The following is a 27841-nucleotide window of genomic DNA, read 5'->3' as shown; positions in this document are numbered from 1 at the left end:
CGGACTCCTTATTTCAGTTTCATTTCGTTTTCTACGCAAACTTTACTTTTCCCTTAAGGCCAATTAGTAAATAATACACTCTACAGTGCTTAAGACAACAGGACTCTCCTGTTTCTCTTCAGAACGTCGGGATATCAGGAATACAGGACAAACGTGGGTGAGCGAAAAGATCTAAGGAACAGAGGACACGTCTTGTAGAGGAAAGTACTCTCTTCCATCTCACTTGATGTCTTTATTGGATGCATACTTTTCTTAACTCTTACAGTTCCTTTTTCTTTAAAAAAAAATTATAAAATGACATTGACAAATATTCAACAAAGTCGAAACAATTTCACAATTAGATACAAATATCGCCTATACTTTGCTTTATTCATGTGTTTGACAGAAGAAGGGACAAAAACAGAATGAGTAAAAGGTGGCTAACTTTCCCCAAGTCTCTACCCCTAAACCTTTTGTTTTCTGCCTTTTTGGTATGAGCTCCAAACTAAGGCTTAAAGACGGAACTAGACTTTTTAAAAGTAATTTTGGAATTTCTAGGAGAAATGAATCTTGCTGGCACCTTTTCCAGTTGCAGCTTGCGGATTTAGCAGTAAGAGGCAGAGATGAATCAGCTGTGACTCTGCCCGTTCCAAACTTTCTGATTGGACAATTACAACAACGCACGGACTAACTGTCACTCAATTAGCGCTCTGATTAACTATTCATTTCAGGACAGAGGGGGGAAAGGGAGAGAATGAGAGGGAAATGCAGAGAGGAATAATAGGAAACAGGTACAAATGGTAAGGCTGAACGTCAGCCAGCAAAACAGGAATGAAACAAACTTTCCAGCCTCTCTGTCTCGCACCAACTCCTTCAGGACACCAGCACACCTCTGCTCTCATGCTTTGCCGGATGCCACGCTTCAGCAGTGAACGAAACAGACGACAAACCTTGATGACAAATAAATAAATAACGGCATAACTATGTGAGCTCACCAGCCATTTGTTAATCAACCCAAACAGGGATTTAATTTAAAGCTTTGGCCAAGGCTGGAGCTGATATGCAGATGGCGCAGAGACGGGCCTGTGTGACTGGCGCTCTGGGAGCTGGAGGGGTGGCGGGTGGTGGTGGTGTATCGAGGTAGGGGGGAGACGGATGGAGGGGAGGTTCTGCCACGTTCCAGCACATACACAGCAGCTCACCAACAGGGAGAGGAATGTGTCGTCTGGCCACATAACAACACACACACACACACACACACACACACACACACACACACACACACACATTCGGCTTTCAGAGCAGTACAACAGAGTGTTTGGCTGTAATGGGACAGAATACAAGTTTACTAACCTAGTGAGCTGGTTGGTCACCCGACCGATCAAAGGAGAAGATAAGTTAGCTCACCTAGAGGTTGACTTTTTTCAAACCTGACGGGCTGGTTGTATGTGTGCTGATGACTGACAAAACTACATTTTGTTTTAGTGCAGAAACAAGTCGATTAACTGATTAGTCGATTGAAAGATGATGAACAATTTGTTGCTAGATTAATAATTTAAGTCATTCAAAAAGACAAAAAAAAAAAGCCCAAACTTGGTTGGCTGGTGGTCACTTCTTAAAAGCAACAATTTCCGGCTTTTGTCTTTCTTATATCCTTGTAAATTGAATATCTTTTGATTTGGGACTGTTGGTGAGATAAAAGCTATGAAGAGGTCACATTGAGATCTGGGAACTTGTAATTCATTCTTCACTCTTGTCCGACATTGTATGGACCAGACTGTTGACATATTAATGAATTAATAAACTATCATGTTTCAACAGTATCTCAACTTTGTCAAATGTACTGTACAATTCAATTAAAGTAAGTAGGCTACAAGTATCAAAGTTCAATGCGACGCAAATCACAACTGCTCAGCGTAGCAGTATGGAGGATTCACCGTCGAACGTCAGCAGTATGCAGTCAAAGTGATGGGTGGTTTTGCACTGAAATGATTGGCCGGCTGCCTAAGCTGATCCCCTTATAGATAAAAGGTCAAGACACTTCAAGACACAACAGCATGGGGAGAGGTTTCATGTGTTTGTGTATGTGAGCGTTAGTGGCTTAGAGTAAAAGCATACACAGGGAGAAGGAGGAAGAGAGGTTAGCTAAACATCAGGAAAGTAACTAAGGGGTAAAGGAAGTGAGGGAAACTCATTAGGGGTTATGAAAGTGGGGAACTGTGCAGTAAGACACTTGATGAAGACATCTGTCTGAGGGACTGTCCAGAAGCAAGCAAAGTTTCAGAGCTGCACATGACACTTGCAATCCCTCGTACTGCTCCAAAACAATGTCAAGAGAAATTAATGAATAAAGACTAATAACGCACAATCTCTTGAGTCTATTTTGTGAGTGACCTCGACCCATGTAGTTCTGACTTCAGTCTGTTCAGACATCTTAAGGCGAATCCAGGCTCTTTAAAGCCGATCCACTTACAGTGCATTACGTCTCATTAGCACATCGGTGCTGGACTGCTGTTTGAGTGTTTTATGGTGTGCATGAGTGCTTTAAATACTGCCATCACTGACAACATTAAAGTGGCGCTGTGTGCTACTAAGACAAGAACGAAGGGGGAAAAGATTTCAAGAATTAAAGAATACAATTCAGTTTGAAGCTGGGGCTGCAGCTGGGTTTAAAGGTTTAGTGGTAGAGTAATTGTTCAAGCCTGTGGCTCAGTCTGTTGAATGAGACTACATGGAGGCTACAGCAGCCTAAAGATGAAGAAGAAGCTAGAGTACAGGATGAGGGAAAAGAGGAGGGCTGAGCAAGAGACAGCAAGAGTCTGAACGAGAGAGAGAGAGAGAGAGCGAGCGAGAGTGGAGACCCTCAGTGTATGTGGTTAATGCTATGACAGTGACAGAGAGTCGGGACAGGGCAGGGCAGCCACAGGGCGGCCAGATTGAGTGGAAACCCATGGGAGTGTGACCATCCCTTGGGGGCCACTAGGAGATTTTACACAGCCAGCTGCACACAGCCAGCGCCTCCTGGTAGGCTGTGCTGGATGCACATTCACACACAAACACACACACACACACACACAGGCTGCCCTGGTGCCCCCTCTGCTCCCTCAGCTGGTAAAGGAGGAGGCACATGCACAGACAAGCACCGATACACACACTAGTAACATATTGCAGGTTCACAGTTTTACAAATAAGTTAAATGACTTAACTATGAAATTACTAAATTAGCACTAAAGCCCCTTTTTTAAATTTCCCTTCTTATCCTCCTTTTTATTCGTATGTTCCTTTTAACTCCACTCTTCTCCTGTAGTACCACTACTGTCCAGTAGATGGTGGTGGCTCCCTGGAGCATGGAGGCCACCGCTGTGATGCTGACAGAGCTGGAGAGCGACTGACGGACACACCGCAGCAAATACACCTCTCATCCTAATCCAGAGCACTGGTGTGTGTGTGTGTGTGTGTGTGTGTGTGTGTGTGTGTGTGTGTATATATGTATATATATATATATATATATGAAAATGGAGGCCATGTGTGTATGTATCAGTTGGTGTAAGTGTGTGTATTACGGTCAGCCCAATGTATGTGGTATACAGAAGTGTTTGTTCATGTGTGTTGTTGGGGGGGGGGGGGGGGGGCTTCCTAAAGCACCCTAGGATTAGTGCAGTGTTAGCATATTAGCATCTTAGCTGGAGGGCTGCTGCTCAACAACACCTGTGCTAGGCACAAAGTTCTCTACCCCCACACACACACATGTAGACACACACACATACACACCCCACACTGTGTGAAGGTCACTTACCTATACAGCAACTCCAAGCTTACCGTCTTAATTCATTACTGTAACTACTTAGTCTGTCTCTTTACATGCTGTGCATTAATATGACAAATAAATCATTATTTGGTCGCCATTTTTTTACTCATTGATTCATATGCTACAGTTAAAGAGTTAAGCACACAGTGTAGCCATACAGTAGGAGGCATATATAACATTATTACTATTAACCAGACGGGGCAAACTGTCTACCAAACTACCAAAGTGTAACATGCCATTGAAAAAACAAAGACACATTTCTTTGGATGTGTTCCAGTGTGTCAAGAAGGTAAAAAATACAATCCTAGTGAACCGTTACAAAAAGCCTTTGCATTCAAACACCCAGTAACATCAGGGATGCCATGCTGCTTGTGTTCAGAATGCAGTGGATCCAATGTGATTAGGAAAGGCACACACAGGCAATGAGCAGGCTAATCAAATTGCACTGATTGCTGGTATATTGCGTCTCTCTGTTCTCTCCTTTGGATGGCATTGTGTGTGTTGGCATCATTGATTTCTTCATTTCGTTAACATCCTTGAAGTTCACATTGAATAGACTTTATTTTCAACACGTTGCACATCCTTTTCTAAATCTAAATCTTAGTTGAAATAACATTAAAATCCACAACACATCAGTAGGACCTGTCATAATGTCAGGAATTTAAATCAAGGACAATCTCTTTCTTTTACCTTTTCAGCAGAACAATTTAAGTAATTCAGTTTGAATATAAACTATTCAAATTATTTGAAACTATCTATTTTAAGTTTGTAAGAAAGGTTTTGTTCACATACTGACATGACCACCATAATAATTACCTGACCAGTCATTAACCGTTTCTTTTCAGTAATCCTTATATTCATATTGTGCATTCATAATCGCACAGAGGAGTGGGTCTCTTTGAGGTTCCCCATTTAAATCTGATATTCATATTCATATTCTTATACTGTTCTTTTGCCTCATTGGACGTAAAAACAACCAATCAGAGGAATAGAGTGAGACAGATGGACCAATCAGTCAATAAGAATAGATCAGTCGATCAGAACAAGATGGAGAGGGTCAGGAGACAGACACAGCTGTCTAACTGTTGCCTACATCAGACAGGCAACAAGGAGTGTGTGTGTGTGTGTGTGTGTGTGTGTGTGTGTGTGTGTGTGTGTGTGTGTGCATGGGGGACCTTAACCAGCCCAACCCTGACCAGTTGAGCAGTGGTGAACAGGTGCAAAGCTTTGTGCGTATATGTGTGTGTGTATATGTGTGTGTGTGTGTATGTGTGTGTGTGCATCACTATTATTCCAGAGTGGTTGGCTCTGTATTATTAATTCAGAAATGCTGGGCTGGGGCAGTGGGCGGCAGCTGGCGTTATGTGTGTGTGTGTGTGTGTGTGTGTGTGTGTGTGTGTGTGTGTGTGTATGGACAACATAAGACCCCTTTGGTCTTTTGTGAAGCCCCCCCTCCCTTCCTAGAGCAGCAGAGAGGCATTGTGCTGTACATCTCCCTGTCTGTCTGTGAACTCATACACACACTCAAACAGCATACTCTGTAAACACAAATACACACTGGAGCACAATAGCTCAGCGCAGCAGGCTAGAGTAAACAATCAAGTACTACACCCCCAACTACTGTCAAGTGCATCACCCCACCCCCTTCCCCGACCCCATATCACACACACACACACACACACACACACACACACACACACACACACACACACACACACACACACACACACACACACACACACACACACACACACACACACACACACACACACACACACACACACACACACACACACACACACACACACACACACACACACACCAGCCCAGCCGTGCCTCATTCTAAAGGTTTCATTCATGTGTTGCACTGAAGGGCCGACAGTAAGTGCTCTCAACCTCACTAACTGCTGGTCTTTGCTATCCCCTCCGTCCTGCCAGGCTACCTGTCTGTCTGTCTGTCTATCCACCTGTCCAAGTGCCCATCTGTCCAACAGGGTGCTTTCAGACTGGGCAACTCTGGGTTATTTACTCTTTAACTTTTGTTTGCGTGAACAGGTGAGACCAATGCCAACAATCATCCACAGAGTATCCACTATCTGTTCGTACTTTTAGGTGTTTCAAGGCATAAGGTTTGTTCGGGAGGAAACAGAGAGACAACATGGTTATATCTGGATGAATCACAGTTAAAGAGAATAATGTGATGCTGCAGTTAATCATGCTTGTAAAGCACAACATTACAAAATGGAGCAGGGGCAAAACACAATCAGTCATGCTCAGTCATGCACAGCAGAAATGCTACTTGTAAGCCCATGTGACTTTTGTTTACAAGATGCTGTTTACTTGTGATTAGGCAGTTAAACTTCATGAACTACTGTAAATGTGGGACCAACAAAATCACAGTGGGATTGCAATTAGTGACTGGCCTGCCTGTCTGTCTGTCCCACTATGAGGTGACAGACAACTCTATATGTCAGTTAATCTCAGACGAACACTTCTCTCTCCTTTCCTGAGAGCTGGTGTTTGTCTTGTTGTAATGTCTGTTCGTCTAAGAGGCTGTTTTTGACAACGTGTCCACCTCAGCTGGCCGGCATCAGGCACTTGAGGCTCAGAGACAATTCAAAACAGACAAAGATGACAACATGCGTTTACTATGTTGTCATCAGTACAAGACAAAAAATACACATTTATATAAAAAATGTCAAATACCTTGTGAGATAATCCCTATATTCTTGAATTGAATAATTGTGTTCTTGTATTCTGTATTATTCTTTACATCTGCTTGCATTTTCTAGAAAAATAAATCACAACCAAAGCTCAAAACTAATTTTATATCGCTTATAATCTCCATCGGGAGATTGCAACTCTAAGAATTTGTGGTTTTAGGTGTTTCTCATAATGATTTTTACAAGGCCATTTTCTGGGTATAACAAAGTACGTACTTGAACCAATTTTTGGCACTGCACCAAAAACGTACTTTCGTTGTGATAAGCAGTTGTGCATACATATTGATAAAATGTACTGAAGAGTATATGTGAAACCCACAGTGATATTGGTGCTTTCTGAACCTGCCTGCCTACAGCCCTGCAAAATACTTAATGAGCAGGCCGTTTCCCAGGTCTATTCAAACTCAAGATATTGTGTAAAAACACTCAAACCACGGCGCAATATCTGAATATGGCAGATGTTCGCCTCTTTTCTTCTCTGTTCTCTGTTCTCCTCCAACTCCTCTCATACAGCAGTCTGCCATTGAACCTCATGTTCCAGCCGCTATGCTGAGAGACATCTGCACCTCACTGACTGTTTCCTTCTTTCATTCCTCGTCTCATCTTTCCTCTGTACACACACACACACACACACACACACACACACAAACAAAGATAGAACTCTTTTCTTGATGACAGATGGCAAATCAACAATTGTATAGCATCAGTCTCTCAAAACACAGACACACACACACACACACACACACACACACACACACACACACACACACACACACACACACACAAAAACACCGAAACAAACACCACCTCCTTGTCCTCCAGTCCCTTTGTGCACAATCCCCTGTCAGATGTCTTGATTTGTTTCTTACAGCTGAGTGTATGCATTAGTGTGTGTGTGTGTGTGTGTGTGTGTGTGTGTGTCCCCCTTTACCTTGGTATATTAAGCACTAGTTTAATGAGAGCTTGGTGAGGTGCAGGCCCCAGCCAGTGGACCATATGGGAGAGATTTAGCCCCCTCAGAACACTGAGCCAAGTCTTGCTGACATGATTACCACTGCCGTCCGCTGCTCTACACTAGTATCAGATTGGGAACTGGGAATTTTGTCATGGACAGCTAATTAATGACTGGAGATTGGCAACCAGAGACGGTGGAGGCTGAGGGAGGATGAAAAATTCTGTCAATGTTTGGTCTCTTCTTCCTCTCTGTTTTTAATCAGGCGAACTAAATGAGACTCTTTGAAAGATGCATAAAACTCAAGAGACGTGCATGCAAGCCCATATGTACACAAATAGAAGGAAAAAAAGCTTGCAACATGATTACAGTGTCACATTTTCTGGTTGGTTAAAACAGACAAATATTTGTCGTTCCTTTCCCAGAATATCCTAATAACGATCACATTTTATACACTTGTGTGCCTTGAATGTACTGTACACACTGTTGTAATTGTACATCTTTGTGAATGCATGGATTAATTCATGACTCACATTTGCAGTGTGTCTGTGTGGCACAGCAGGCTGAAGCTAGTGGCTTAGTTAATCCCGTCAGCGACAGATTACAGGTGGGACGATATAAATAGACTGACTGTCCCTTTATCCTGGCCACTATGACATCAGCATGCAGCTCAACTATTAAGTGAAGCAAAACCGGAGCAAACTCAAACCAAACCCACCGAAGGCGGCCATATATTTACCTTGGTAATCAAAATTACCAGATGTTTCAACAGGCTGTCACATAAAACGGTGTCTTTACTTCACATCTGGCTGCCAGAGCAGAGACATCTGTAGTTCGTAGCTTTGCTGCTCTGAACTACACTCGTCAACTCTTGACACTGCTGCCTAAAACACATATATTATTTCACTCGAGGTATGGCGTACAAAATGAATACTGTTAGTTTAAAGATATTCATCATTGAAATGAAGACAACCACAGCAGTGTTGGTATGCTATTTGTTTCACACACCGACACAAACCGACTGACGGTGCTGATGGATTTCCCAAATCCCTACTCACCTTTGCTCAACAGTAAGGTAAAGAAGGGGCCAACTGTAAAGATGAGTGTACAGTCGAGTGGCTCTGCTTTACAATAGTGATCCCTGTGTCTTATCCGACGACCATCAGACTGGGTAATCAATTCAGAAACCCTAAATAAAATTGCGAGTGCCTGCGGTAGCCTCAAACAGCTGCTGCCTTCATGGTCTGCCCATAAGCTTCTGTAAAGAGAGGTTGCTCTCTTGACCAGATGCTCTGTTTTACAAATAAAGCAACACAGAGCTGTGTGCCACAGTAGCAGAGTGAATAGGAGAAAATACATTAAGGATGTAACTGAGCAACAATGGTTGTCCAGTTTCCCTTGGCAACCAGATGTAGACCACTGTCCACCATTGTGGCTGCTGTTATTGCCCTCGTTTAAAACCACTTTTCCTGTGACAAAAAAAGAACAGAAAGATTTTTTTAAAAAAAACACTTTACCCACACTCACTGTTGTTGACTCATCTGCTCAGGTAAATGAAAGTTGAACAAATTAAAGTTAAGTATGTAATTAAAAATCATACAATTAGCATCCCAGAAAATCCCACAGCAGCACAGAATACACCTGAACAGCTTCTTTTTAGGGAAATCTCATTTTCTGCGCTGACATACCTGCATTTAGTAAATCTTATATGTGATCATTCTCAACTTAATTATGAGCTATAACCGGAGTGGCGATCGTTCTGTCAACTTTGGTAAGCAAAAGGCTGATAACTGAGGCATCTAAAAATACCACCAAACTGTGGTTTCATTATCCTAATAATGAGCGAGTGTATATTTGATTGTCGATTGTACACGAGATTGGAGAACCAGCAGTTGGAACTGAGCTCTACAGGTCCTCAACGGTATTCTTTTGTAAGACATAAAACACAGATTTAGTACAGTATAATAATAACAACATAATGTTATGGATCAATATCTTATAGACTCGGATGGCCAAAGAAACAAATTAAGTGGCAATATGAAACCAAATGGTCCCACTCTGGGGTCCTTCTCCTGCCAGCAAACACTTACACTAGCTGTTAGCCACTAGGCACTAATCTGTTGGCCTAAATCAGCCAAACCAACCCCCACTCTTACCTGCCTCCTCTAATCAGCCCAAAGCCTACTCCAACCAGCCCACAATACTTCAAGATGTTACACTACACACACACACACACACACACACACACACACCGCCACTTTGGTCTTATCTCTGTGATAGTACGCCCGTGGAATAGTGATGGATAGAAACTGGTTGATGAGGAAATCAAGGAAGCAAGAAACCAATGATCACAGAGTTTCTGCCCTTAAACAACCTCCATGGAACATTTGACGATAAGATTTAATAAACTTAGTTTAAATGGTGTTTTATTGTACATTAGTATTTTACGAACACATACATTTGTTACAGTACAAACTGCGACAACATAACTCTCTATTTGATTAATTATTACCAGCAGATGATCAACAATGTATATGCGGTATTAAATAGCTGTATTTGTGAATGCACGTGCATCTATCCAATTTAAACTGTGATCAAATGTTTCAGGTCAGCACTTTGATGTTCCTGAACTACAAACTTCTCTCCTCCTCTATCCAAGTTTTCCCTCTGCAGTGATCAGCACTCCATTCATTGATCCATTCATTCATTTACCCAAGACTTCATTAGTTCATTCACTCACTCTTCCATTAATCCATCTCTCTGTTTGTATTGCCTTTTCAGGGATGCTTGCTACTGTATCACTTACCACTGATTTTATTTCTGAGTCTGCAGAGTTATACAACTTCACCGTATTTATCTACCTGTAAGTGTAGGGAAAGAGTAAGGAAAGTTAAAAGCTACAACATTCAAAACAGCAAGCAGCTACTGCATTGGCAATGTAGAACTGGGCATATGCAAAGTAATGTATATATGCCAACATAGTTATAATGCCGTATGGTGGCATAAGATGTACATTTACATCTCTTTACACCCGTTCTCTGAGTGGTTGTCAAAAGAGCAAGAAAAAGGAATATAAAATAAAATGTAATTGAGAGGCTGCTCGTTGCTGTTTAGTTTTGTGCTCATTAGTTTCTATTCGTCACATCCTCCAGTGGACCAGATATGCTGGCAGTAACCATACAGAACACCAGAAGAGGAGATTCTTCTCTTCTCTGGTGCAACCTAAGTTTGTGACAGGTAAGATAAGATAAGACAGGTGTGTTTATATGACATTCTTGCCTGGTGCAGCTTTAATTTGGAGCTAAATTCAAATTCAAGGTTTATTATCTCAATTTGTACTCAACAATTTTGCAAAACAAAAATATCACATTCCAATTAAATACAAAGGGGACACACTCTCTGCTGCCTGTCTGTGTCTGTTACCCATCTGTCTTTGATTCTGCGTATGTACCTGCAAGTTGCAGGTCTCTTCTGTATTGGCAAGCTGTCTGCCTCTGTTCTGGTTGGATCTGTCACAAACTATCCGTCTCACTGCCTGTCTTTCCTCTGCTGTTTGTCTGTAGGCTCTGCAGACTGGTCTGTCTGTCTGTCTGTCTGTCTGTCTCACTGCCTGTCTTTCCTCTGCTGTTTGTCTGTAGGCTCTGCAGACTGGTCTGTCTGTCTGTCTGTCTGTCTGTCTGTCTGTCTGTCTGTCTGTCTCTCTCTCTCTCTGTCTGTCTCTCTCTCTCTCTCTGCTATTCTCTGCAGTGTAGAGTGAGTCATTCGTAGGACAATGGAGACAGTTTGTAAAGCCACACTGGAGCATACACTTCCTCCGGATGTGCAAGAGGATGCCATTCATAACAAAGCCTGTACTGTCTCCCTGTCTGCTATTGCCTGGTATATACATGTTAGTTTGAGAAACAGAGGGGATAGAATGAGAGAAGTACAGGGAGATGGAAAGAGATATAGAGGTAGACAGAGAGGGAAAGAGAGTGTGAATTGCAATCAAAGGGGGTGAGTTGTGTTGACAGAGTCTAGAGCAGAGGCAGGACAGAGGAGGAGGAGAGGAGAGGAGAGGAGAGGAAAGAAAAAGGGCGACACAGCAGACAGTGGCGGCGGCAGCAGCAGCAGCAGCAGCGGCGGCTGGTGATTGATATCAGGGATCTGGCACTGCCACCTGATCCAGCCAGCCAGCCAGCCTCCAGCAACATTGAACTCACTGAACTCACTGAGCCAAGATGGCTGCCGCACTGCACTGCACCCAATGAACCCCACAGCACTCCAACGTATCCAGTATAGCCCATACAGTATACGGTGTAAGAGTTGTAGAGATAGAGAGTACAGAGAAGAGAGTGTAAACGAGGACAGGTGTGTTGATTCGCATTTCAGTTTGATGTCTATCAGACAATCATGCCATGATGCATTAAGTGACCGGTTGGGACACACAAATGGATTTTCATAAAAGGAGACATTGAATATCTAATGGAGTGACGTCCTACCTGTCCCCTCAGTGAAAGAGCCCACGCTGTGACCGGAATTCTACATATTATGGATGTGATTTGCAAACAAACAATGTTAAAGATATAAGGAGCAAGAGCAGAACAGATCTCAAGACACAGAGCCACAGCAAGACATGCAGAACATTTCAATGGGTGGTATGCAGCATTGTCATTTAATACTGCATCATGTCCACTACAAAATCATGTCAATATAAATGTAACCACAGCCCTATGAACCCCTGAATTTGTATCCAAAATGCTCACAGAAATCAATAATAACTTCCACTGCATCGTCCTGCCAGAGGAAGAAGAAAGAAAAGGAGAACTCTCTTAGCTACTGAGATGATCAGTCGAATATTATCAGATGACCGGGTTTGACAAAATATGCTAAGTTATATGTAGCTGAATTTGTAGTATGTTACAGAGTGTGTGCATGGTAGATTCATATTTGATTATAATCCTGTGTGAAGAGGGTTTGAGAAGTCAAGCATATGTTAAACCTTTAATATCTATAAAGGGCCACTTGAATTTACCATCTCAATAAATGTGACTGTTGAATATAACATCAATCCATTATCAAAGCCTTGTGACTAAACCACATAGGGTTGGTAATGTATTGTTCTTTAACTTTAAATGTTTAACATCCTCTTAAATTCAACGTATATGTGACGGCTTAAACCCTCCTGGGAGACAAAGAATCATTGATCTTGGATTATTTCAAAACCGAGTCAGCAACAAGACTTTCTCCACTTTGACAAAGCTGTATCTCATCTAATTAGTAGCTCTGCAGAGAAGCACTTCTGGAGGACAGTAATGTCAAAAAATGTAATATAAATACAACGGTGTTCTCCCCCGTCTCCCTCCCTCAGTGTTTCTCCTTCTTTCCTCTCTCATGGCCATCTGTTGTGCTGACTGCTGTGTGGGTTGATGCTGGTGGAGGTAACAGTATCCTCGACTACAGCGGCTGACTGTGACCTCTGTGGCCTCACGTGGACTGACAGAAGGTAAACACCTGGCCTGGGCGGAAATGAAGTGGAGTTCACTTCAGATTCTCATTCAAGAAAACAGCCCTGTAACGTCCGAGAGCAACTCCTGATTTTTACCCCCAAAACACAACATTTAACACAATGTTTAAGACAATGTGGCTGTAGCTAACATCTATCCATCAGATGTTCTAGCACATGTCAGTCAAAGTATCGTTTTTAAATCCTTCAGTCTTTGGGATTAAAACATGTTTCCAAACATTGGATATATTCTTACAAGTCTGTTGCCTTTATACCGGTGACATGTACTCATCTACTGTTCATTATTTCCAAAGATGAAGAAATGCTGCAGCCGAATGCACTGCCCACTGTGATTTAATGAAAAGAGGAAGGAAATGTTCGCCATGGCATAGTGAGCATGAGAGTACCGAGAGGCTTGGTCATCTGAGGACATCGTGTACTGTAGCGTGAAAGGATGTTCCTGAGGTTTGTCTCTGTGTTCCAAGATGATGATTGGCTCGTGGTGATGAGCAATCTTTGAATTCATATCTCACTGCTTTATTTCATCACACTTTTATGCTAATGATTTTGTGTTTTTATCTCTTATCGATCTTTCAAAACACTTGAAACACTCTTTATTTTAAGTTGAACTGATGGATTGTGAGGAAACATTCTGTGTAATGTTTCCCATTGAGAGTCTTATATACTATACATGGACATGCTTACTGAAATGAATGCACCTGCATACCACCGAGGTGATCAGCATCCACTGAAATGCAAATCGATCAGTGAATTCACAGTGTCTAACATTGGTCGGGCTGTGCAATTACTCAAATTTCAATTACAATTTTGGCTCCCACGATTATGAAAACAAGATAACGGACATATTCTACATTCCATTTCGCAACTATGCTCCCATTTTGTCTTGTGTTATAAATCCAGCCCCTTTCCTCTACAGCGGTGAACTTTCGTCTATTGATGCATTTAACTTTAGAACGTAGGGTACAAAATGTTCCTTCCGAGTGCATGATGTCTCCAAAGTCAATAAGTGACTTTGCCGTAATCTAGCACACCTAATGTTTGACCAATTATTCGAATGGTTAGTGGCTTCTCTAACAAAAGCTACACAGTCACAGATGCACACACAGATCCTTCATAAAACATGCCGGGAGGCGAGCATCCCCATGAGGGTGCATGAGCAAGAAGTCACCAGCAATACTTTGTGCTGTAATGAAGGGGGAAACACTTTATTACTGGACCCATTAATCAGACAACAAAAGACAGAGGCAAGTTAAAAGACTATAAAACAGACATTTAGAAACATTCAAAACCAACCATCATCACTATCAATTACCCATTCTGGTCAAATTATGGTAAAATAAACGTAAACCACGCATGAGCTGTTTCTTGTACTAACAGCAAGTCCTGAACAGCCAAACCATCACATCAGTAGAGCGCGAGGAATGTATGTACGATGTGCTGCCCTCGATGCCCTGAGAATGAAATTTACAACAATGTTGATATAAATCTCTGTCGTGCTCAGAGTTTTCTATCAAATGATGACCAACATATTTGACCCGACTGCTTACTTTTCAGAAAAATCTAATTGTAAGTAAAACTGGGAACATACAATTATTTTTACAACTAACAATCATTAAATTACTTTTACCATATTGGAAGCATATCTTAACCGGCTGTTGTAAACCAGAACTGCAGGAAGAAAATATATCCACTTAATCTAACATAAAATGATCAATTATGAGATTGACAGGCAAACAATACAGCAGTCAGCAGTAATTTACCTTCTTATGAAATACAGGTTTTTCATGACTTCTTGAATTACAAGCCTCTGAGAAGCACGTGAACATCTCTCCTTCATACAGAGTTCTGTTACACTATTTCTTCTCTTTCCTTCTTATCTACATCATCAGTCTTTCTTTCTAATCTTCCACTCATGAAGCTTGGCGGAAGTTCAGACTCTTTTTACGCTCTCATTCATTCACAAATCTCTCCATCTCTCGTTCTCCAGCTTCTTCTCCATCAGCTGACTCTGGGCATTCACGCTTATACAAACCAACCAGATTTGGCCACAATCCCTAAGCCTATCATATTGTTGCTGTCAAACTTAAAATTAAAATAAAAAAAAACTCTTCTCCTCTCTGCTGCCAGTTGTCGTTTTAGTAAGAACAATTCACCTTCCGTCTTCATCATATCCAGTGCCCAAGGTTACTTCCACTGAGTTCAGACATCCCACTCCACATCCAATCATCCAGATCTTCAGCAACTTTCTTCATCTCTCTACCACCACCACCAGTGTCTAGACTACATTGGGGGGGACTATTCCTGATCTAACCTCGGCATCACTACCCCCCTAAGTATGACAACGTCACGATGGGGTCTAATCGCCAAAGACTCTCCACAATTCTAACTTTGTTGTGCACCATGTAATACATTTATTTGTTCACTCTAAATTAAGCCTCTCCTGACTGACCTGTCTTTTAGTGTCACTGTCTTACTGCCGCTTAATTCAAAACAAAACCGTGTGTAGTATTTGGTGGAAGAGTTAAAAAGCACAGGGCCTTCCAGATGCAACCTCTCTTTTGCCGCTTCAGTTCAGTGAAAAGCTGTCTAATGACTAAGACTGCAGTCTCTGCTGTATCACGACCTGGACAGTGAGTCAGCACCCCGACCTTGCCACACACACACACACACACACACACACACACACACACACACACACACACACACACACACACACACACACACACACACACACACACACACACACACACACACACACACACACACACACACACACACACACACACACACACACACACACACACACACACACACACACACACAAAGATTTAGCATATGATGCAGACAAACATTCATATTCCTGACACAAACAGCACCCCCCCTTTCCCTCCAACCTCTATCTCTACCTCTCTCACACACTGACGAACACTGGTAGCGCTGCGTCGTGACTGGGGGCGATGTGTTCCTCTTAATATGCACAGACGACTGTCTGAGGATCACAATGGCATGCTGGCACATCTACAGTAGACCAAGATCCTCCCCTCTACTTCAGCAGTACAGAGTGTGTACTGTATTTGTGCAAGTGTCTGACACAGTGAGAGAGAGCATCCACTCCATGCAGTAAGGAGCACTCGGTCATCCAACATGTTGTCCCGTTGTGCCATAGTGATAGCCTACATTACCCAGAAGCCTGCTGTCTGTTATGCATCATGTCACTTCCTGTTCAACAGTTTGTGTTACACATTCCTAGACGCCATCACATAGTCAGGGGGATGATGCTCATTGGCCTAAAAGTCTGGAAACCCCCTTTGTTCTATCCCTGAGGCTCTTCTACGACAACACACATTGTGGTTTTGGGGGCAATGTCAGTATGTTAAAAGGAAAACACAAAGTCCTACAGTGCCTTTCAGTCATCACAGACCTACTGTATATCACTTTTTGACCGTCAAGTGGTTCGGTTTGACCCCGCTACCAATGACTTTTCACCTGTTGCAGCAACCCCTCGCTGAACATAAGTCACGGATGTCTGAGAACAGGGAAGTAAACCATCTTTGCTTCATGCTCTTCAGCTATGACAATGTTGTTTTACAATTTTCCTTGAATTTGGTTGTAAACAGGATGTGTCATCAGTGCCCCCTTCAACCCGATGTCATATGACTTAAAACATAACCCTGTTCAATAATACCTCAGACAGACAGAGCTAACTGGTTTCACAGACTAGTACACAAACAGAACAGCAGTGTTACTACGGGCCTGGTAGATGTTATTAACTACACACACACACACTTGTGCATACAAATACATGCACATACCCATGCTCACACTCTTTTTCAGACACAACCTGCTTGAAGCACATAGAGGCTTAGCAAATACACAGCCAGCCAAGCTTATAATAAAGACACACATCCCTGTGGGGGAAACACACACACAAGTTTATACTCGTATACTAGATAATCAGACAGTCATGTCATCACACACACACACTCAATCGCAAACACTCCCATCCTCCCACCGGCACATGTGGACAGGCACGGCCAGGCCCTCAGTCTAGACGAGAGACAGAGTAAAGGAGGAGAGGAAAGAGGTAGAGAGGTAGAGAGGAGGGGAGTAGAGGAAGAGAGGTACTGGATGTACTTACCCCGTTTCTGGAGCCATCCCTCTCTAACGATGGTGACATCGCTCATGGTTCCTTCACGCCGAGTCTGATGCCGCTACACGCCTGCTCCACAGAGAGAGAGAGAGAGGGAGGGAGGGAGGAGGGGAGGAGAGGAGGAGAAGAGAGAAAGAGGGAGAGGAGGAGAGGAGGAGGGGGGAGAGGCTCTCCCAGCCTCCGCGTCACTCTCCCTCCCTTCTTTCCTTTCCCGTTCAACCTCTCGTTCGCGCAGTCTCCCTCTCACACACACACACACACACACACACACAAACACAGTGTGTGTGTCTGTATGAGTCGTTTCTTTCCTGTTGTGGCTTATCTCTCTGTCTCCCTCCCTTCTTCTTCTTCTTCTTCTTCTTCTTCTCCCCCTCCTTCTCCACCTCCTCCTCCTCCTCTGTCGTTCCCTCTCCAGACCTTCCTCCTCACCAGCAGTGACTCAGCCTGGAAGGAAGTGAAAGGAGGGGAAAAAAAAGAAAAATAAAGAAAAAAGAAGGCATGGATTTATTTCTCTCCTCCTTTACTACTCCCTCTCTCCCCCCCTCCAAAGCCCTTTCATACAATCTGACAAGATAAACAACTAGTTATTGTGAGGACAAATGCTCCACACCACCCAATCATACACCCATGTTCCTTTTTCTATCGCTCAACCTCTCTCTGATAAACAGGATGAATAATTGCAGAGCTCTCGATGAAGCAATAACTGACCTTGATTGCCAAACAAATACCCCCCGAGTTCTGATTCTCCTCCATTCATAGATCTTTCATGAGCAAGTTGTGCTGTGTGCAAAAACCCAGTCTACCTTTCTGTGCTTGCTGTATTTCTGCATGTCAAATGATTTTTGTGTGTAGGCTGGTTTTGTCTATATGTGGGAGGTGGGAGAGCATCTCAGGACTGTGGAGTAGGGCTTGGCTATAAATAGCAACAACGACAGTGAGGGATGCTCTCACACTCTCTTTCTCTCTGCCCAAATCTCTGCACCTCTCTGCCGCTCTCCCTCCACTCTCCCTCTCCCTCCCCCTCTCCCTCGCTCTCTGCAGAGCTGCCGTGTTCACCTCAAATGCACCCTACTACACTGTATTACACAACGCGCAACAACACTACGCCGCTCCGCTTGAATGGAAAATCAGCACTACGGCGGCTAGGCTAGCAGTCGTAGCCATCTAGCTGGTAATCAGTATTCTAATCAGCTGGTGTTTGCGCTGCTGCAGACACTCGGAATGACTGCAGCGTCATAACCCTAGTAGGTGACACAGAGCTTTTTTTTATGTCGAGGCAGCAGTATAGTGACAAATCTGAAACCAAACGAGCAAATGCAGACTAGTTCAACATTTCTTGGTCACAAGGGCTGCTACAATGCTTTCACTTTGTGTACCCCTTTTACAATATGTGTCAATTTCCTTAAAATTTAATTTTTTCGTCTCTTTCATATGCTTGGTTGCCATGAGCTTGATTACTCAGTATTACTAAGAAGTACAAAGGATGGATTTTCCCCATCCCAGCCCTAAGACAAAGTTTGGTGCGAACTGCCAATAAATTCTCACCAAAAACAATGTGATTTTAGTTGAAGACTATGACTATGGTCGAAATAACACCAAATCCAAATGGAACACAGACAACCAATTGTTATTACATTGCTGCTTGCTTTTTAACTTACTGAGTAACTCTGGCTGCAATGACTGATTGTAAGATTAAGATTAGACTGTTTTGATAACGCAGTATCAAAAAGTACAGCAATCTGCCATCAAATGTCTGATGTCTTTAATTTGCTTATTCAGAGTTCCTGATTTTTATCAAAATTAGACCATTTTTAGACAATTCTTGTTATACAGCAGCTTGGTTTAAGAGTTGAAAACGTTTTTCTTAAATAAAAAAAGAAAGCGTGTTATAGAAACCATGTTTATACTTGTCAAACTATGGCTTAAGTATTGCTGGTCCATTCTGAAACTCCCAAAAAGATGTGGGAGAAAATTCCGAATGATACCCAGCCCTAGTAATTACATCCAAGGGGATCGAATCCTTTTTATAGGTATACTGTACTGTTCTGTTCTAGATTAACCTTTAAATCTACAGTGTAATTCAATGAAGCTTTGGTTAGCTTTAACCTTAATCTGGACAACATGTTGAGAGGCAAGAGGAGACAAAAAGGAAACATGAGGAAAAAGAGAGAAGACAAAAGGGACACATGAGGAAAAAGAGAGGAGACAAAATGTCCAGACAGTGGCAACCCCTTTGTCACCAGGGCAGCTGTTTCTATGGAGATATGCACTGCCATGATGAACCAGCCATGCCGGGGGAAGCTCCGGCCAGACAACATTTATCTCATGAGGTTTCATTCCAGAGGCAACAACAAGAAAAGAAGACAGTGGAGAAAGGAGTTAGTGAGAAAAGAAACTATCTAAACACAGCTCTGACACATCAAGCATGACCAGAACTTTGCCGTTTACATTTACAAGCTGTTGTTACACTGCTACACAGCTGTTATAGTGCGAAAAAAAGAGCAAAAGGTTGAGTAATGGCTGAAACTATAAAGGTCTTTTCCTCATCTTAAAACACAACACCGGACATTTGCACGCTTGACACCTCAACAGATTCTTCAAGGTGAGGTTGCTAAATGTTTTGATTATTTCCTCTGTGTCTAAGAACAATTAAACACATCAATAACTTTTCAAAACAAATACCTGCCGAGAACTGCATTACTGCTCAATATACTTAGACAAACAATAAATAGAGCAAATTACTGAAACTTAGGTGGTAGAGAATCACTCAAACTCTAAACCTATGATTTTAAATGTGGCTGAACACACTGTATAAAATGCGCTAAAACACGCAGAATTATTGGTGTGGCTCTTTCATACAACGTGTGAACAGAGAGGAGAACTCTACAATATAATATTAGTACGTTCCTGTTTCTACCACCTTCCTGTCACCTCACCATACACTGTGGCCTCATACAAACCCTGGCTGACATCAGCAGCAGTGAGCCAACCATCTTCTTCCTAAAATGAAAGCCATGATTTTGGCAGGACTTCAAGTGTTACACTGCTAACACAGGATGTGTTTTGTCCATCTAATGCACGTCTGACGAACAAAATGACTTCTATTTTAAATCCATATAGCTGACCACACGGGCTGCCTGAGAGCTTGAGTTTCACAAGCACTTTACACACTTGTGATTCAAGTCTATTTTCTTCCATTTCATGCACGCAATTACAGGAATTGTGTATTGGACTGTGAGCATGGCCAAAATGGAGTTGCTGAATGTAACCCGTGTACACTGATGGAGGACAGAAGTTGCTGCTGACATGCTGCTTTCATTAAGTAGAGCTGAAACTATTTGTTGACTAAGTAATGATTCAACTATTTTGCACTTTTTATGCAAAGACACCAAGTATAGTGGTACCAGTGTTTTTTGCATTTGAGTATTTTCTGTTTTATATCAATGTAATTTGAATATCTTTGGGGTTTGGACTGTTGGCCGGACAAAACAAAACATTTGAAATCGGTCAACTTGCAATTTACACAATTTTCTGACATTTTATAGACGAATCAATTCATTGACAATATAATGTATAGATTAAGTGATGATGTAAACAATTGTTAAATGCAGCACAATGTAAGAGAAAGTGTATCTCAGTCATGTAGTACGTATCCTCCTCCATTTTCAAAGGGTTGCGGAATTATCTGATCAAAGACCAAGTACACAAGATTACAAAACTGACCAAATATTCGATGCCAACAGTTTCAAATACTTAGTGGTATAAACACATGTCAGTCACACTCAGTACCAGAAAAAGTACCCTAATCATGGGTCCAGTCATTGATGCAGCAGCATTATAAACACTATCCTCCATCATTATCATCAAATACATATACCAGTATGTGCCACGAGTGTGACATACCCTATTAATCACACATGTGGCCACTAAGACCATGAATGCGTGGCACCAGCACTGCGTCATATAATTACGTCACGGTGCTAGGACGGCTGTCAAACTGACGTATGTTGCATGCAGCATGGCAGAAAACGGCACGGATGTTATTTAACATGAAAATAATCTGTCAAAAAGACACAACAGCTACAGCTTTAGCGGAGTCTATATTATTTTCTCAGTGTTACCTGTAGCGGCACAGGTGCGGTGGTATTCCTGCGTGCACCTGCTGTTCATTAACCGTCGCAGTTAACGCTAGAACGTTACTCGTCATACGGATTTCCGAAGGAGCGAAGTCAAAACAACCGTTAACGCAGGAAAACTATAGTGACGTCACCCGGAGAAACGGCAAACCCCCTTTTTCTCTGTCGTGCACAGGTGCACGCATACACATACACATTTACACGCACACACACACACACACACACACACATCCTACCGTTTCGCCTTGTCCTCCCGTTTTCGGTGTAAACGGTGTCAGCTCGGCGTGTGTGCGTCTCCTCTCTCATCATCCCATTCCAACATCCCGTGTGTGTCTCTGCCGGCTAATAAGCCAACCATCGCGAGAATCAGCCGGCGTACTGGTTCTGGTCCAAGTATAGGAAGTAATAGGCTACTTTTTTTTTTACTTCATTACAATTATTTGACAGCTTTAGTCACTAGTTACTTTACAAATGAAAATGATTGTGGTGGAAGAAGTACTTAGATCTTGTATTTAAGTAAAAGTATCAATACCACAGTATAGAAATACTGTTACAGGTAAAAGTTCTGCTATATAAATAGTAAAATAAATGTACCTAACTTAAGTACAAGTTCCTGAAAAATTGTACTTAACACCCTTTGAGTAAATGTACTTGGTTACTTTCCACCACTGAATGCAAATCATATGAAGAGCTTATAATAAAAGGTGATATTTCGTTACAAATTAAACAACCCAACAGTACTTTAATAGAAAAGCTTTAATAGTGTGACAGTGAGCAAGCATGCAAAGAGGCAGGACCCTGAAACCAAGCAAGTAACTGGAATTCAACCATTATTGATTTTACTATTTACACTTGCAATTTCCTACTGTGACATGCCCAAATGTCTTCTGGGAAACAATGTCATGAAAATAATGAAAATCCATATTCATATTGATTTTAACCTTCTAAGGTGAAAAAGCATTTATCTCTGATTCCCCACAAACAAAGACAAGTGCCAATTAAAGGTCAGATGTGTTCTATAAGCCTATAAGTCTTTCAAATCCAGCTCGTCCAGCTTGTCACACGGGCTTTCTGTTAAAAATAGAAATCTAAGGTAACTCTTGTGCGATATCAGGGTTACAGTATAACTGTTTCTAAACCAGCATCCAGTTGGAATTCCCCTTTAAAAGAGACCATACGTCTATAGACAGTAAAGCGCTCACCTAATCCTAAACTAAATTAATTTCAGTGCATGGATTTCTGGCTGATGAGTAATTTATTAATTGGTTAATGATTTGTGATGCTGCACTCTGACAATTTTTTATATTTTATCTCTATCTGAAGCAGTAAGTAAATTGAACTGTGCGATAAGCATTATGTGTGATAAGGATTTATATTTTTTAGTCTATTATTTACAGAAACATAGTGAGCAACTGAGCAGGCAGTTAGCTGTAAGTCAGTAGGGTCAGTAATCCCTGCGGCCTCTTAACATTAGTACATTGCATTATCTTAAATGTTGTTTACAGCCGGAAGGATCAGACAGCTGCATAGCACATGGCTAAAATCTGTACTGAACAGCTGATCTCTCCAGTGTAAACCAAAATGTTCAGAGTACATTTAAGGATCAAGTTGTTGATACAATGCATTTTCTTTAAATTCCTGTGCAGGTCGTTTCAAGCCAGCGCCGTCAGCTGTCCTATTACAGGGCTTTAACATTGTTAGGTGTGATGGTGAGTTTGGGCATCCTTGCACAGGTCTAGTCAATCATAAGCCTCGGAAATTAAGATTGGATTCTCTTTTCCTTACATCCCACTAAATCTCTTTTCTCTCTATCTCATTTCATATATAAAAGCACGAATGTGATTACGTAATATGCAAACATTTTAACTTAAAAATGAAATATTGACGTTCTGGCACTACAACGCCTTCCCTAATCCTACTCGCTCTTCTTTTTCTCCTCCCTCCCCCTGTTTGTCGTCCCCCCCCCCCCCACCCCCACATGGTGTGGAGTGTGGAGCTGGGCTGCAGTGGCAGAGGGTGTAGGTTTTTGGCCATGGCAGGGCACAGAGCGCAGACACAGGTGGACCTAGCGTGTCAGATGATATATGTGTGTACTGTTCTCACTCTTTTTTTAACACGCATACACATACTACCATCAGCTGGCCTTTTGCTCACAGCCCTGTGTGCAGAGGGGGAGTATGGGCAAAAACCAGCAGCCAGGGAAGGTGTGTGTGTGTGTGTGTGTGTGTGAGTGTGTGTGTGTGTGTGTGTGTGTGTGTGTGTGTGTGTGTGTGCAGTGGAGGTGGGGGTAAAGAGACAGCTTGAAAAGGAAAAAAGACAACACAGGGGAGCCCTTCTGTTGCCATTGCTGTGGCCAGACGTGTCCCACACACACAGACAAACAACTTAGAGTCAGGCATCAACTTGTACACACATGTAAAATGTCCGTCCTGCACTGTCAAATTATGATTTGAAGGTTTGAAGCATACGCACAAGGATAAAGTGAAGATCTTGGTGGGCCTCTACTGTACTATAAAAGGAAAAGGAAAAAGTACCTTCCACAACAATTGTTTTTCTTTTAAGACATATGTAGAAGGTGTGGAGAGCTTGTTTTTCTCTGCATGGACTGTAATGTTGTAAAATGATCACATGACGGTAAAGATTAAAATACATAGATAGAATCAAATGCAAATGACAATCAATATAGCATACAGATGCATATTTCATAGGGTGTGTGCTATTTGAACCAATATATAAATAAAAATGGTTGGGTTTATTGGCCCTGATATGTTACTCTCTACATGACCTCCATTCAAAGGGACTTGGATAAACAGTGATCTTATAATAAGTGCACTTGTCTATTTTCTAGGTTCCCTCGAGGCATCATTATGAACCATCTTTGCAGTGGAAGAGTGAGTCTGTCCAGTCAGTCAGATCAGCTGTAGAAGAATAACATTTTGAGGTGGGATCCTCTAGGTATGTTTTGCTCATCAGTGCGTGATCTCACTCACAAGTGCACCACATGGTGTATGTTTGTGAACTTCTGGCATGTTAGGTTTCCGTGTGTGTGTGTGTGTGTGTGTGTGTGTGTGTGTGTGTGTGTGTGTAAGAGAGAGAGGTAAGCAAGTACATAATAGATGATGTGAAATGTGTGGCAGAGTGCATGTAAAAATAGCATAAATCAAGTAAAAATAAGAATGGGAGGGTACATTCTCAAAACAACAGAGGTGCTTTAAGCATGAAGGTTAATGTCAAGATGCTGATGCTACTATCTTAGTTTAGCAAGCAAATATTTGCTCATTAGCAACAAACACAAAGCATGGCTGAGGATGATGGGAATGTCATTTGTTTTTCAGGAATTTAGTCATAAAGCAAAAACTTGCCCTGCTGATGGCGCTAGATTAAAAAAAGTTCCTGGAATTCACCCTGAGGGGGTCATAAATATGTGTACCAAATTTCAATATTTGCTGAGGTTTCCCAAAAAACTTTAAATGTCAAACATCTGTAGAAAATTTGGGGCCAATTCCCGGAGTAAATATTTCACAGGCTAAATGAAAACTTTGACCTGTGGGTATCGCTGGAGGAAAAGTCAAGGAATCACCAAAGTCATTAGAATTCATCCTCTGGGAACCATGAATGTTTGTACTAAATGTCATGCCAATCCATCAAATAGTTGTTGGGATTAGTTTGGATCAAAGGTGGACCGATCGACTGAGAATACCATCCCGAGAGTTTATGCCGCTATCATGGCTAATACAACAGGAACAAGACTAACAGTGTAATGTAAGACAAATACTAAAATATCACAAAATATATATGTATTTGTACTTGACTACAGAGTCCATACCTTTCTTTCTTTTTCTTTCTTTCCTTTTCTTTCTTGATCTCTCCTGTCACCTTCCTTTTAGTTCCTCCTTCCTGTGTTCTATTTTTTAATGATTTCTTTACAGAGAAACACAGATTATTTGTAATTTTATGGGACTTCAGAAATACATTTATTTCAGGGTTGTTAAACTAGACCGCATGATTTCCTCAGGTATTTAGTCCTTCCTCCTGTATGGGTGTGTGTGGTCGATAATCTGTCTTTTCCACTGGGACCCCAAATGTAACGGTGGCCCCCCCGGGGCCCATGTGCCGTCAGTTCTCACCAAGCTGGACCCCTGACTCCCAGTGGGTGAGATGGTGCGCTGCCGAGTGAATCACACACACACACACACACACACACACACACACACACACGCACACACACACACACACACGCACACCCTTGACACTCCGAGGTGACACCAGAGCACAGAAGGTCTGTCCAGGTTGAACGGAAAACACACACACACACACACACACACGCAAAGCTAAACTTCCAGCTTTTGACTATGACAACATCCCTACCCCCATGCCTCCTGTCTCTGCCCTCCTGCCACACACATACCATCCCTCCCCCCCAATGTTTGCGACTCCCTTCACCTCCTGCAACACACCCAACCCCGCTCCATGCCTTCAACCCCCTACCTTCACTCCAGCCCCAGCTCCCAAAGCCCAGGGAAGCAGCAGCCGTGCTGGACGGCCCGGCACCCCGTACCCCTTCAGCCCGTCCCGGGTCTCTTTGAAGTGGCTTCAGGACAGAGGGGTCAGCCTCGCCCCGGAGACCCGCATAGAGGTAAGGACAGCTGCGGCCAGACAGACCCTGTGCAGGGGATACGTATACGCACAAGAACAGGCACACATGCACACACGAGACAGGACAGAGCAGCTGCAGCCACGGTGTCGAAGGTGTGCTGTACAGCAGGACAGCTTGGGAGCCAGTATGGTCCAGCACGGCTCTGCTCTGTTCTGGGTCACCTATTTTGCACCCAAGTGTGAAATCTAGTCAGCGGAGTACCAGATGACCAGATAAAATGTATATATATATATATATATATATATATATTTATATCTTTAACGCAACCTCCAACCTATAAACTATAAAAAAAAGTTGCTGTTTTATGTTATTGTTGTTTCAGAGTGTAGAATAAATCTGTCTTTGATTCATTTTACCTTACAAACTGAATATTTCGCTGTCATGCAATCACATGATAGTGAAGCAAGATTATGTAAAATCAGAATGATTTAATTGACTGAAACCATCACCACTTACATCACCGTTACACTGAAACTTTATCCTGATAATAATTACAAATTCCTGCTCATATTTCGTTACTATGGCAAAATATTCAGACGATCTACCACTCTAACATCTCAGTTAGAGTGGCCCCAATTTAAGATGCTGTAAAGTGCAGCGGCTGGACAAAATAAAAGCACAGCATAGTGCAATCTGTGTCAACGAATTGAACATTAGAGCTACACTACACTTCAATAGTAGTGTTGAAAGGGTATCATTTACTACAGGCTATTGTGTTTGATGCACCACAATGTAAATTTTCCCCTGTTGTTCCCCATTATATGATAATAGCTTAGACATAAATATATCACTGTGGGGAAGAGAGAAGATGAGGTTAGTTTTGTGAATTAGACCTTGACGCATTGGTTTTCAAGTGAACTTGCAGTTTGTCTGTGCATGTGTTGGTTTGCTAGCCTGTTAATGTGCCTTTATCCGCAAATATGTTCACATACTCACATACAGTGTGTGTGCACCTGTGTGTATGTGGATACCTTTCGCTCAACTGCAGACAGGTTGCACTCCCCCCAAAAACTCCCTGTTCCCCGACCCTCCATCACACAGAACACACACTCGTATTGTCCTCCACTCACACACATGCCTCTACCCCCAGGTTGGAGCGCTCTGGTTTCTCAGGTTGCTCTGCAGCTGCTCTGCCCTAAAATGAAGGGCTTGAGGCCAGAGGAGTGGAAACAGATTTTGATTAAGTTTACAAAAGTAGCTATAATACTGCAATAAACTCTGCGTTAAGCTGATAATCTGCAATCTACAATCAATGTTCTCCATCAAAAACCCAAAGTACTTGTATATTACCGAAAGGCAGTGATATATAGCAATAGACCAATGCTAGTGCCTTTAAACAAACACACGCTATTAGCTGTGTTTGATTGTTTGTGTCCCAAATAAACAACTTTCTTTCAAAAACTGCATATTTGTTGAAACTTGCACTTCATTGTAATCTCTATCCCATGCTTAATATTACATACAAACGTAAAATGTAGACTGCATTTAATAAATATCCATCTGAAAGCGTCACATCTCTTTCCATCCCTTTTCTTGAAGTACTTTTCATCTTTGGAAGGCAGATTTATTCTTTTTTTGTCTGAGGTTGTTTGCTGTAAAACTGTAAAAACAACTGTGAAATATTTTCCACTGAATCGCTATTGTTTGGAACTTTTATGTTTCTCTGCTGATTTATGCTGATTTAAAGCTCCTATTGACCAATTTTCATTTCCTAATCATGAAAACACTTCAGTCAATTGCGTCAGACCCAGATATTGTTTTTTAAAACATTGTTAATTCTTAAGGTTGAAAGTAAGTATTGACTGCAACATTCTGATAACATTCATTGTTGATAAAGATTTCACAGTTCATAAAAACAACTAATCTTTAAAATAAGTATACAAAATTACTTCTGAAGCCCCCACTGGCCCGAGCACATGGTCGTGTGCAA

At 42.1% G+C, this 27841-nt stretch overlaps 1 protein-coding gene across 1 annotated transcript in view; it reads right to left on the bottom strand.

Annotated features, from left to right (window-relative positions):
* The window catches only part of akt3a (v-akt murine thymoma viral oncogene homolog 3a), a 49431-nt gene extending 23807 nt beyond the window's left edge, over window positions 1–25624 (bottom strand). The window contains exons 1-3 of the mRNA XM_076075727.1: window positions 25081–25624; window positions 21491–21638; window positions 17107–17562 (exon numbers count right to left, since the gene is read on the bottom strand). Coding sequence (XP_075931842.1) covers window positions 17107–17152 — 46 coding nt within the window. The 5' untranslated portion in view covers window positions 17153–17562; window positions 21491–21638; window positions 25081–25624. The remainder of the gene's footprint in view (window positions 1–17106; window positions 17563–21490; window positions 21639–25080) is intronic.
* Window positions 25625–27841: the final 2217 nt, after the last annotated feature.

This window comes from Anarhichas minor, unplaced genomic scaffold (assembly GCF_050575085.1).
Source record: "Anarhichas minor isolate MPS153535 unplaced genomic scaffold, ASM5057508v1 ptg000054l, whole genome shotgun sequence".
Classification (NCBI taxonomy): domain Eukaryota; kingdom Metazoa; phylum Chordata; class Actinopteri; order Perciformes; family Anarhichadidae; genus Anarhichas; species Anarhichas minor.
Note: the sequence above shows the minus strand (reverse complement) of the source record. Positions and strands in the feature narration are given on the sequence as shown.